The 13,156-nt window shown below is 46.4% G+C and overlaps 1 protein-coding gene across 4 annotated transcripts in view; it reads right to left on the reverse strand.

Moving 5' to 3' along the window:
* Carm1 (coactivator associated arginine methyltransferase 1) overlaps positions 1 to 13,156 on the reverse strand; it is a 46,133-nt gene that overhangs the window by 14,116 nt on the left and 18,861 nt on the right. For all 4 annotated transcript variants that reach the window (XM_046436545.1, XM_046436543.1, XM_046436544.1 and 1 more), the window contains exons 2-4: positions 6,579 to 6,704; positions 3,833 to 3,939; positions 2,629 to 2,733 (exon numbers count right to left, since the gene is read on the reverse strand). In XM_046436545.1, the coding sequence (XP_046292501.1) occupies positions 2,629 to 2,733; positions 3,833 to 3,939; positions 6,579 to 6,704 (338 nt within the window). The remainder of the gene's footprint in view (positions 1 to 2,628; positions 2,734 to 3,832; positions 3,940 to 6,578; positions 6,705 to 13,156) is intronic.

Below are 13,156 nucleotides of genomic sequence, written 5' to 3' on the forward strand. Positions count from 1 at the left end.
AAATCTTTGTGCCTAAAGAGCACGTCCCAAGGAGTTCTAGGGACCTGAAGTGCAGCATAGTGGCATTAGTTAATGGACAGTTCAGTGCACTTGGATCTGGCTCAGAAAGTAGATTGTACAAGTTTTCACTTGTGATATTTTGATATATACATCTTGGTTTTCATCCGAAGTTCCTGGCTTCGAATCCCTTTTTCCAGCAAGGCAGGCCATAAAATGAGAATTTCTCTTCCCTGTGATGGGTCAAAGAACCTCTACTCTTCCCCAGTCTGTCTGCTCTGGAGCTAGCCCTAAAGAAACTGAACCACCCTTGTTCAACAGTCAGTCATAAGACACTCCTCAATTCAGAGGGTCCAGACCCTCTGAGGGTACCCTGGGGGGAATAATGCTGACAGAGAGGCCAAGAAGAATCTGGACAGGACTGGCTGGGTTTCCGCAGCCAGTCTCTCAGCATTAGATATGCAATGAAGTCTCCACTAACACCCAGAAGGACTGGGTTCAGAAATCTTCTAGACAGTTGAACTCATGAGCTTCCTGGAATTTCCTACACACCTCGCCCCATGAAGTTTTTCATTTGTATCTTCTGTAATCCTCTATACCACACCAACAAATGTGTTTCCCTGAGGTCTGTGATCGGCTCAAGAAGATTAACTGAACACTGAGTGGGAGCCTAATTTAGAGCCAGTCCCTCACAAACACAGGGAAATCCACCATGCGCTGGTAACTAGCAAACTAGCATTTAAGTGTGCGTGGAGGTGCAGAGGGGTCTAAGGACTTAGCCCCCAACTTATGGGGTCTAAGGCTATCTCCTGGTAAGAGTGATAACAAATGAACCGGAATAGAGGACACCCAGCTGGTATCTGCTGCAGCAAAATGGCTAGCTTGCTGGTGGGGGAATCCAGTTGTTTACGGTGTGTGAGTGAAAACCAAACAAACAAAAAAAGGCACTGTTTTTCTTACACATCACTATTTCTTTAAAAATTTTTTTTGTGTGTGTGTGGTTTAGATAGAAAGAATATCTTTATTTTATTTGTTTATTTTTATGTGGTGCTGCTGAGGATCGAACCCAGTGCCTCACGCATGCTAGGCAAGCATTCTGCCACTGAGCTATATAGCCCCAGCCCCACATCACTATTTTTAAAAAGTAACTAGGTGAGCAGCTCAGGAGGCTGAGACGGGAGGAACACAAGTTCAAAACCAGCCTCAGCCTTGGTGAGGCACTAAGCAACTCGGTGAGACCCTATCTCTAAATAAAATACAACATAGGGCTGGGGATATGGATCAGTGGTTGAGTAGCTGAGCAACCCTCAGTTCATTCCCCAGTACTCCCCTGCCAAAAAAAATTAACTAGGTGAGGTGATGGATGTTAATTAGCTTGACTATAGTCATCATTTTATAATGAATAGGGTTTTTGTTTTTTGTTTTTTGATACTGGGGATTGAACACGGGGGCACTTAACCATTGAGCCACATACCCAGCCCTTTTTTATATTTGAGTCAGGGTCTCACTAAGTTGCTGAGGCTGGCTTTGAACTTGTGATCCTCCTGCCTCAGACTCCCAAGATGATCGGACTAAGTGTGTGTGTGGAGGTGCAGAGGGGTCTAAGGACTTAGTCCCCAACTTATGGGGACTAAGCCACACCCAGCTATGGATATGTATCTTAAAACATCACTTTAGGCATATACAACTTATCCCCCCGTGTGCTGGGAATGAACTCAGAGCCTCACATATGCTAGGCAAGCACTCACCACTGAGCCACACCCCAGCCCAGCATATACAGTTTTATTTGTCAATCATACCTGAATAAAGGGGGAGGGGATAGAATGTTTTAAGCCATATCATTAAGCAATAAAAAAGTTTTCTAGCAGTAGGTAGATTACAATTTGAATTAAAAAGAAAAAAGGCTGAAATAATTCTAAAATACATGTTGATACATGTATGAGGAACATTTCAGAAGAACTCTTGTGTGTGTGTGGGGGGGGTCTTGGGGATTGAATCCAGGTGTCACTCTACCATGGGGCTACATCCCCAGCCCCTTTTCTTTTTTTTTTTTTTATTATTACTTTTTTTATTTTTAGTTGTACATGGACATAATACCTTTATTTTATTTATTTTTATGTGGTGTTGAGGATCGAATTCAGAGTCTCACATGTGCTAGGCAAGTGCTTTACCACTAAGCCACAACCCCAGCCCTTCTTTTTGATTTTGAGACAGGGTCTAAGTTGCCCAAGTTGGCCTTGAACTTGGTATCCTCCTGCCTTAGCCTCCCAAGTCACTGGGATGACAGGTATATGCCACCACATCCAACTTGGAAAAAGAGACCCTAAACAGTTTGAAGGGAGATGATAGAGGCCTTTCATGCCAATACTGTACATATGTATTGTATTTATACATTTGATTTCACTTTTATAATCGAAAAAAATTTAAGATAAAATTATTAAGCTAAAAATAATAAATAAAGAAAAATTAGAGGCAATATAAATAGGGAGGTGGGCCTAGGGCCCGAGGAAACGGACATATGGAGAGGGAGACAGGCTACTGCTCCTCTCAGCCTGTGTAGGCACCCACCAGCCTCCCTTCTGCTTCACACACTATCTCGCCCAGAGGAAGTAGAGGTCAGCAGCCACTCACCTTGTCCTTGAAGTCAGTGTGGTTCTGCAGGATTGCACGCTGGTAAGTGCCTGTCCGCACATAGTCCTGCATCATGTTCTGCTGCTGTGACAGGTAGCCATAAAACTGGAATAGAGATATACCAATGACAAAGGGCACATAGCATGATAGATGGTCAAGGCCCTGGCCAGCCTTGTGACAGAGTGACAGGCCCTTTCAGGCATAAACTTCCTCTAGGAGGCTGTATACCCTCAGCTGGCCTGGACCTGCTGATACCCGCCAGATGCTCCAGAAAGACGGGGAGGGGCCCAAAGGGAAGCCCCCAGGAAGGACACCATCACCATCACCATGGCAAAAGGACACAATAGACTTGGGAGCTACCCAGAAAACTGCAAGATGTGCCTGGGAGGGTTCTGATATCAGGGGCCATGTGCCCCATCTTAGGGACTCCAAAGAAGAGGAGCAGGTGGAACAGAATGCTAGAGCTCAGAGTGCTAGGCAGATGAGGTGCAGTGTCTCTCTGTGAGACAACAGGAAGGCAGTGTGGCACCTGGGCAAGGCCTCAGGCTTTGGCATCAGTCAGACCTGGCTTCTCATCTTGGCTCTGTGGCATAAGAATAACTTACTTAACCTCTCTGAGCCTCAGTTTTCTCATTTGTAAAATGGGGACAATAATAGCACTTACCTCCTCTAGTTGTTGGGAGGGTCTGAGTGTTTCTGGGCATGTATAGATACTTAGACTGGGAGCTAGGGTTGTGGCTCAGCAGTAGAGCACTCGTCTAGCATGTGCAGGGTGCTGGGTTCAATCCTCAACACCACATAAAAATAAATAAAATAAAGGCACTATGTCCAACTACAACTAAAAAAATATCTAAAAAAACAAAACATCAAACAAACAAAAAAACCCAACGATACTTAGACTGTGCCTTGATCACACAGAGGTTTTAGGACATTGCAAGCATTCTATCATTATTCAAAACACCTGGGAACCTGGGGTTCACGCACACTCAGATCCTTCCAGCAATCCTCTCAGGCCTCACAGATGAGGAAACTGAGGCCCAGCAAACAGAGGATACCTGCCCAAGATTACATGGCTAGTAGGGGACAGAGCCAGTATGTGAACACTCAGGGGCTTGCCCTGTGCTACATTGCTTCCCATGGTTCAGAAAGATAGGACAGGGCCACTCAGCAGAGGTGGCCTGGCCCAGAATGGGCGCCAACCTACCTGAAAGTACTGCACAGCTGAGGACTCCTCCGTCCGCTCGCTGAATACCGACCGTTCCAGGGTGTGCCCCCGACAGGTTTTCAGGATGTTGTAGAAAGAACAGAAATCTGAAATGGGGAAGCTAAGTCACAAGGGGGTTGCAAACAACCCATCCCAGAAGGCTGTGCACTCAGCCATTTGAGGGGTTCTGAATGAGCCATGGCTGACTTTCTGTCAGGATGCATGACATATTTTTTTTTGTATAGGAATTGAACCCAGTGGTGCTCTACCACTAAGTCACATTCCCAGCCTTTTTAATTTTTTTAAATTTTGAGACAGGGTCTTGCTAAGTTGCCTAAGCTGCCTTATTAAACTTACAATCTTCCGGCATCAGTCTTCCCCATTACTGGGATCACAGGTGTGTGCCACTCCACCTGGCTCCACCATCTGACTTTTGTACCTTGAACTGTGATTTGATGATTTCTTTTCTACCTGAATAATGTACAAGTGTAAAAGAAAAGAAGAGCCTGGCACAGGCACACACACCTGGAATCTCAAGTTACTTGGGAGGCTAAAACAGGAGGATCACAAGTTAAAAGGCCAACTTGAGCAAGACCCTGTTTCAAAATAAAATATAAAAATGGGGCTGGGGATGTGGCTCAAGCGGCAGCACGCTCGACTTGGCATGCGTGCGGCCCTGGTTCGATTCTCAGCATCACATACGAACGGAGATGTTGTGTCCGCCGAAAACTAAAAAATAAATAAAAAAAAAAAAAAAAAATCCTCTAAAAAAAAAAAAAATATATATATATATATATAAAAATGGCTGGGAATATAGCTCAGTGGTACAATGCTTGCCTAGCATGTGTGAGGCCCTGGGTTTGATCCTCAGCACCACACACAAAATTAAAAAAAGAAAAAGGAGCAAGTCAACTAAAAATACCACTTGGTGACCACCATGAGGAGATAGCGGGGTTGCCAGCACCGAGAATGGATCTGGGCATTTCCTATCAAGAAAGCAGCTTGGTGAAGTTTTCAAAGGCATAGGCCACTGACCTCAGTGTCACATCTCCAGCAAGCATCCCCACATCCACCCAGGAGCTGATGGCAGTGTCTACATGTGGCAGTTGGCACAAGAGACACCACTTTGATGTCCAATAAAGTAGATAAATTCCGTGGACCCAGAGAAGCACAGTAGAGAACCTGTCACCACCCTCCCTCCCTGGGTGTGATGTTCTGTAGTCCTTTAAAATGAATGTATCAAGTGTAGTGGCAGAGCACTTGCCTAGCCTGCATGAGGGCCTGGGTTCTAGCCCCAGTCCCATCTAAATAAATAAATATATCTACAAACAAAAGTTATTGATACAGAAGTAGAAAAATTACCACTAAATTTTATCAAACAAAAAAATACAAGAGAGAACATATTTATAAAACATCTTTTTTTGGAGGTACTGGGATTGAATCCAGGAACACTTTACCACTGAACTATATAAATCCCCAGCCTTTTTAATTTTGATACAGGTCTCGTTAAGTTGTAGATGCTGCCCTTGAACTAGCCATCCTCCTGCCTCAACTTCCCAAGTCACTGAAATTACAGGCATGCACCATTGTACTTGATTTATAAAACCATTTCTTAAAAAAATTTAAATACATGGGCTGGGGTTGTGGCTCAGTGTGAGGTACTGCCTAGCATGTGTAAGGTACTGGGTTCGATCCTCAGCACCACATAAAAATAAATAAATAAACAAAATAAAGGTATTGGGTCCATCTACAACTAAAAATAAAATAAAATACAGCCAGGTGTGTGGCACATTCCTGAAATCCCAGCAGCTCATAAGGCTGAGGCAGGAGGATTGTGAGTTCAAAGCCAGCCTCAGCAACATAGCAAGGCCCTAAGCAACTTAGTGAGGCCCTAAGCAACTTAGCGAGACCTTGTCCAAAATAAAAAAGAAAAGGGCTGGGGATGTGGATCCATGGTTAAAATGCCCCTGAGTTCAATCCCTGGTACCAAAACAAACAAACAAATAAATAAATAAATAGGGGCTGGGAGTGGTAGCTCAGTGGTAGAGCGCTTGCCTCGCACGTGTGAGGTACTGAGTTCAATCCTCAGCAGCACATAAAAACAAATAAATAAATAGGGGCTGGGTGGTAAGCTTAGTGGTAGAGCACTTGCCTAGCATGTGTGAAGCACTGGGTTCAATTCTTAGAACCACATAAAAAAAAATAAAATAAAGGTCTATCAACAACTAAACATATATTTTTTAAAAATAAAAATATTTTTTTAAAAAATTAAATAAATGAAATACACAGTGTGAAGCTGGGCACAATGGTGCATCTTGTAGTCGCAGGTACTTAGGAGTCTTAGAGAAGAGGATCATTTGAGCCCAGGAGTTTGGGGCCAGCCAGGGCAACATAGTGAGACCCCAACTCCTAAAAAAGAACAACAACAACAAAAATAGTTTGGAAAGATGAGAAAATTCTGGAGACATAATAGTCATAGTTACACAACAATGTAAATGTACTTAATGCCGCTGACCTACATATTTAAAAAGGGTTAAAATGATCAATTTTTGTTATGTATATTTTACAATTTTAAAAATCCCAGCTAGAACTGAAAGAACCACTTTGGAATATAGTCATACAAGGGGACTGAGATGTAGCACCAAGCTGGAATTATTTTTGACAGTGGTGGAACACTGGCTGGGATGGACAGACCACTATTTCACTGGACTCCAGGCCCCCCACCCACCATGGCATGGACACGTACCGCTCGGTGTGGCGAACTGGATGAGAACACTGTTGCAGCCCAGGGTGATGATGAAGGACTGCTTGCCCACGCGGCTGCACTCTGTCTCTCGGGACACTGAGCACTTAAACACACACACATCTTCATCTGCAAGAGAGAGAAGCTGGTATGAGCAACAACACCCTGTGGGCTTCCTTTGTTTGATTTTGTGTCCCTGCCACCTTCCCACTCTGTCTTCCCAACCTGGAAGTGCTGCCAGGTGCCCTGCCAGTCTAGCCCACAGTGAGGATGAGCTGGACCCAATCAGGAAGGAGAACACAGCCTGTGTCCTCCAGGACTGTGTCAAGTGGGAGAAGAAGCAGGCATCCACAGGGGAAGGGCCTGGGTACCAAGGGAAGCATCCTGACCCCGTGAGGGCTGACGGCCACTTGGCAGGGGCTCCTCCATGAGAAGACATAGTAAGGCACAACGAGAGCAAGGTTATGGGGTCATTAAAACCTGGCAGGGTGCCCTGGACTCAGCTGACCAAGAGAGTTTTCATTCAGATCCTGAGGGGTCACTGGCCTTCAATACCTTCACAGCCATCAGCCTGGAAATGCTCTGCCCACCCTGCTGAACCCTTTCAGGCTGTGGTATAGTCATTGTGAGTCATTGTGGAGCCAGACCTCCTGGGTTTATGCCCCACCCACACCTCTTAGTGTGATACGGGCAGATCACTTAGCTTCTCAAAGCCTCAATTTTCTCATCTGTCAAATGGGGCTGATGGGGTGGGGTTATTATGTGTCCTTAGAGGGTGCAGCACAGAGGAAGCACCACATTCCATGTCCATCAACACTGCTACCATTCTACAAATGAGCAGTGTGCCCCCACCTTGGCCAAAGGATGAAACTCAGTGTCTTCAGGAGCAGAACTGACCAATCGAATGACACTGTATTCCTGCCATGTTGTAGCAGGATAGCCAGTGCCTGTGTAGTATTGTACCATCACAAGGGGACAACAGAGTATGTCAGATCGTGGCACAGTCTGCAAGAGAACCAGTCTGGTATCCCCAAACAACCCATGTCAAGAGAGAGAAAAACTGCTGGGGGCTATTCCGAGTGAAGGAGACTCAAGAGTGGAGGATAAAAAATGCCAAGTGGATCCTGAACTGGGGCCGAGCAAAAGGTTCTTTAAAAACCTATAGGTAACCAGGCACGGTGGCGCACGCCTGAATCCCAGCAGCTCTGGAGGTTGAGACAGGAGGATCACGAGTTCAAGGCCAGCCTCAGCAACGAGGAGGTGCTAAGTAACTCAGTGAAATACTGTCTCTAATAAAATAAAAAATAGGGCTGGGGATGTGATTCTGTAGTTGAGTGCCCCTGAGTTCAATTCCTGGTACCCACCCCTGCAAAAAAAAACTGTAAACAACCACTGTGGAAATGCAAGCATGGACTGTATGTGCAACAGTCTGAAATTATCTGGATATGACAATGGCACTGTGGTTTTCAGAGGAATGCCCTTATTAGAAGATACATGCAGAAGTGTTTAGAGTGAATTTGTGTGATGTCTTGCAGCTTGCTTTCAAATGGCTCATCAATAATAACTAAATTTACAGAGTGCTGGTGTTGTCAAAGAAAATGTTTCCAAATGGGGTACAGTAGCACATGCCTGTAATCCCAGCTACAAGGGGGACTGAGGCAGGAAGATCACCAGGTTCAAGGCCAGCCCTGTGAGACCCTGTCTAAAATAAAACTAAAAGGGCTGGGAATGTGGCCCAGTGTTAAAGTGGTTGTCTAGCACTAGTGAGGCTTTGGGTTTAATCCCTGGTATTGGGGGAAAAAATGTTTCTAATCACCCCCAGTAGCCAAAATAATGTTGAAAAACAATAACAAAGTTGCAGAATTGACACTTTCCAATTTCAAAACACACTACACAAAGGTACAGTAATCAGTGTACTACTTGCAAAAGAACACACATAAATCAGTGGAATAGACTTAAACTCCTTCCACTTACGGCCAGTTGATTTTAGATCAGGGTGCCAAGAACATTTAAAGGAGAAAGAAGTTTCATCAACAAAGGGTGCTCTGACAACAGGGTATCCACTTGGGAAAAAATGACACTGGATCCTTACCTCATGCCATACCAAAAACTAACGAGCTCAGGATTTATATCAGTGATAGAGCACTTACCTAGCACATACAAGGCCCTGAGTTTGATTCCTAGCACTGGGGGAAAACAAAGAAAACCTCAAAATGCATCAATAACCTAAATATAAGAGCTAAAACTATTAACACTGTTAGAAAAAAAACACAGGAGTAAATCTTTATGGCCTTCAATTTAGCAGTGGAGTCCTGGGTATGAAACTGCTGTAGTTTGGACCTGGAAGCCCAAAGGCTCATTATATCTTTAAGGCTTGATCCCTAACGCGGTAATATTTATAGGGAGGGCTTTTGGGGAGTGAATGGATCACAAGGACTCTCATCTGATCAATGGATTAATCCATTGAGAGGTTAGTAATCGAATGAACTATAGGAAGGTGGCAGAAACTATAGAGGAAGGGGCCTAGTGGGAAGAAGGAGGTCACTGGGGGCATGTCTTTCCAGGGCATATCTTGTCCCCTTATTCTCTCTGCTTCCTGGCTGCCATGAAGTGAACGGCTTTCCTCCATCATGCCTCAGGCCCAAAGCAATGAAGCCAGATGACCCAGACTGAAACCTCTGAAAAAATAAACCAAAGTAAATCTTTCCTCCTTTATGTTGTTTTTCTCAGGTATTCTATGAAAATCTCACACACACACACACACACCAAAAAAAAAAAAAAAAAACCTAACACATAAATCAAAATGAAAGGAAATCAAAATGAGCAATGAAAGGAAAAGATGTAAATTGGATTATATCAAATTTACAAACACTTGGGTTCTGAGGGTATATAGCTTAGTGGTAGAACCCTTGCCTACCATATGTAAGGCCCTAGGTTTGATTTCCCAACACTACAAAACAAACAAACAAGCCAGGCACGGTGATGTGGCTCAGTGGCTCAGTGGCTCAGTAGTGAAGTGCCTGAGTTCAATCCACGGTACCAAAAAAAAAAAAAATACAAGCATATTATTCACAGCCACTTAAAGAATAAAATAGACTATAACTTGACCAAGTGTTGAGACCTGCTACAACCTGGAAGAATCTTAAAAATATTATGCTCAGTGAAAGAAGATCACAACAAGGTCACAACAAGGAAATTCATAGAGACAGAAAGCAGACTGGGGTTGCTAGGCACTGCAAGAAGGCAGGAATGGGGAGCAAGTGCTTAACGGGTGTGGGGTTTCCTTTTGGAGGAAAATGTTTGAAATGCATGAAAATGTTTGGCAGCTAGACACAGGTCACAGTTACACAACACTGTGAATACACTAAATGCCACTGAATTGTACACTTTAAAATGGTTTATTTTAGCCAGGTGTGGAGACAGAAGTCTGTAATCCCAGAGATTCCAGAGGCTGAAGCAGGAGGATTGCAAATTCAAACAGCCTGGGGTAACCTAGCAAGACCCCCAGCAACTTAGCAAGACTGCCTCAAAATGAAAAAACGTGTTGGAGATGTGTCACAGCATTCCTGCCCCAGAGTTCAAGCCCCAGTACATAAACGAATAAAAGAAAAAAAAGAAAGCAAAGGAAGAGAGGGAGGGAGGGAGGTTCATTTTAGGTTATGGGAGTTCTACTTCCATAGAAGAAGAGAAATGTTACCAATTGAAGATTCCAGATCTGTGACTGGACTCAAGAGCCCACAGGTACTCACAGGCCCTTGCTCTAGGTTGCTGTTATGTAGCCTGAGCAATGGAAAGGGCTAGGAGAAGGGCTCCCCACACTCCGGGCCCTGCCACACTCCCTCCCATAAGCAGAATGGAAGAGGGTATGGATCAGCCACTGCCGGCTCTGGTCCCACTATAGCCACAGCAGACCCAAGACAAGGTGCTTCCAAATTCAGCTCTAAGTGGGTCCAAGGAAGGGATCTTGGCATGGTGCCTTATAAATGCCTCTCCTGAGGTGAAGATAAATCTCATCTGCCAGCTGTGCCTAGCTGACAGTAAGGAGACCCAGGGAGAGCCTCTGTTTATGAGGCAACCTGGCAACCTAACCGGTTGTCCTAGGTGCCCCTCTGCAACCTGGCGCCAGGCAGGCGACCACAGTACCTGCGGCTAAAGGACGCTTGGCTTTGGCCAGCAATAGGAGCTGGGCTTAGGCCAGGGAAGTCTGGACTGAGGGAGAGAGGACCTGTCTCCTCATAGCAGCAGCAGCTAAAGCCCATGCCAGCATTTCCTGACAAGTCACAGCTGGACCACAAGCCAGTCTCTGACACACAAGAGGCACCAGGAAAATATCTGACAAACCAACGCTCAACTGTGTCCCTCCCTGCTTTTTAAAATTTTAGTGGGGGAGGGGATTGGGGGATGGAACTCAGTGGTACAGCACTTGCCAGGCGTGCTTGAGGTCTTGGGTTCAAGGTCCCAGCACTGTAGGGGTGGGGTGACTTTCCTTTAGGAGACACCTGAGCTCCTGAACTGGAAGTCAGGATCCTACATGATTTGTCCCCTCGCTCACCCAGCCTCTCCCCACTGCACCCCTTCCCGAGGGCTCCACACAATCCTCCAGCTCCAAAAAGCCATATGAACAAACTGCCCCTCCTTCTCCTTTTCCCCCCCTCTGGACAACTGCATTCCTGGGCTGATACTCAGCCAATGGCCAAGGAACACCTGTGGCCAGAGAAGACCCCCCTGCCTCCTGGATGGGCCCCAGGGCAAAGACATCCTGCAAGGGCACCTCTCCTCCCCACAGGCTTTAGGGCCTGGAAGCTTTAGGGGTCTGGATCTGGCAGTGGAGTTAAGATACACACACACACACCTAGGCTCTGTTCCTCAGGAAACTCCTGGTACACTGCAAGGTTGTCAACTGCCCTCCCACTGACTGGCCATTCAGCCATCACAGTGTGAAACATGGAAGGAACAGGGCCTCAAGGGCCCTAAAGTTGAAAAGGTCTTCTGTGTCAGCTTCTAGAAACCAATCCAGAAGGCCCCACAGTTGTCACACAAACTGGATTATTTGCACACGGGCTAGAGAGGTAGGGGCAATTAGGGGTGTTAGGGATGACTCAGTGGGATCTCTCAGGTGGGGTGGTTGTGCTGGGTTCCAGCCAACCACAACCAGGTCAGAGCCGGGATTTCTCTTCCCATAAATAAAAGGAGGGGGTGGGCCACAGCTGTGAAGAGGCCCTGTCTGGGCAGCCTCTCTAGGGAGGAATGGAAAAAGGAGCACGAGGAATCAAACCAGACTGAGGATGAATAATGCTGCAGCCCCCGCCCCCCCAAAGTCTGCCGTCCTACCCCCAGGTCTAGCCTGGCACTACTTGCTCATCTACTGCACAACAGCCTGTCCTATTGAAGTTTTGGGGCCAAAATGGCAGGCGACAGCTCCATAAGGCAAGTACTGCTCAAGCAGATTCCTAATGGGTAGGAAAACCACCCCACCTTTGAGGGATCCTGCCTTGCTCCCCAGGAAGCAAGACCCCTGGTCCCATGTCATAAACACCCAATTTCTAGCATGAGGCCTCAAGCCCCTTCACACCTTGCTGAGACTGAGATCTGGGGCTAAAAAACAAGTGACAATCCTTAGCAGAGGCCAGGCTCTGTTTAGCTTTTCATAGGGCCCCTTGTTTCCCCCTCACCTCACTAGAGTGCTTAGAAAGGTGAAGTCTCTTACTCAAGGTCATATACCAAGAGGGGGCTGAGGCTGTTGCTCAAGGGTCCCTGCTTCTAACCCCTGTGCCCTATGAGTTCTCTGTGCACCCTGGTGCAGGACTAGGCCAATGTTCCCTATAAAGGACCAGACAATAAATATTTTTGCCTTTGTGGGCAGTATGATCTCTGCTCCAGTGACTCAATTCGGCCTTGCGGCAGAAAATAAGTAAATGAGGGAACATGGCTATGTGCCAGTAAACAATCTACAAAACCATGCAAGGTCACCATGTCTGGAATTACAGGTGCAGAAACTAGGAGCTGAGCCCCCTCCTTCATTTGTTCACCAGGCATTGGGCAAGAGGACATGCTTCCCATTCCCAGAGGAGTTAAGGATAGCCAGGTGGCAAAGTGACAAGTATCCCCAGGTGAGGGGCTCATGTGTACTATGAGAGCCTAGAGGTACACCTGACCCAGCCTGGGGAGCAGACTGGGTACAAATCCTCCAGTGAGAGGAAGGAGCATACGAAGGGTAGGAAAGGGGCACACTGGCCAGGGAGGCCACTGACAGGCCTCCGCACAGGACAGGCTGATGTATGGGCAAGCTGCTGCGGGTCCCAGGAGGCTCTGGAGGGCTCCTGGACAAGAACCTAGCTGCTTCCACAGGCATGAGCAGCCCCAGGAGTGTCCACATGCTGTGAGACAGGTGGAAGGTGCTGGGGCTAGAGGTGGAGGGGCTAAAGCAGCTGGCAAGAGGGTAGCTCCAGCAGGACTCAGGCTACTGCTCCCTACCCTGCAGGCCCTTTCCTTGTTGGCTCCCCAGGGCAGCACCATGGGATCCACCACAGAAGAATCTGGGAACCCTGAGATATAGGGGGCTCCATAGTTCAGAACTTTAA

This window comes from Marmota monax, unplaced genomic scaffold (genome assembly GCF_021218885.2).
Source record: "Marmota monax isolate L192 unplaced genomic scaffold, Marmota_monax_Labrador192_F-V1.1 WCK01_AAM20220418_F8-fsc00021, whole genome shotgun sequence".
Classification (NCBI taxonomy): domain Eukaryota; kingdom Metazoa; phylum Chordata; class Mammalia; order Rodentia; family Sciuridae; genus Marmota; species Marmota monax.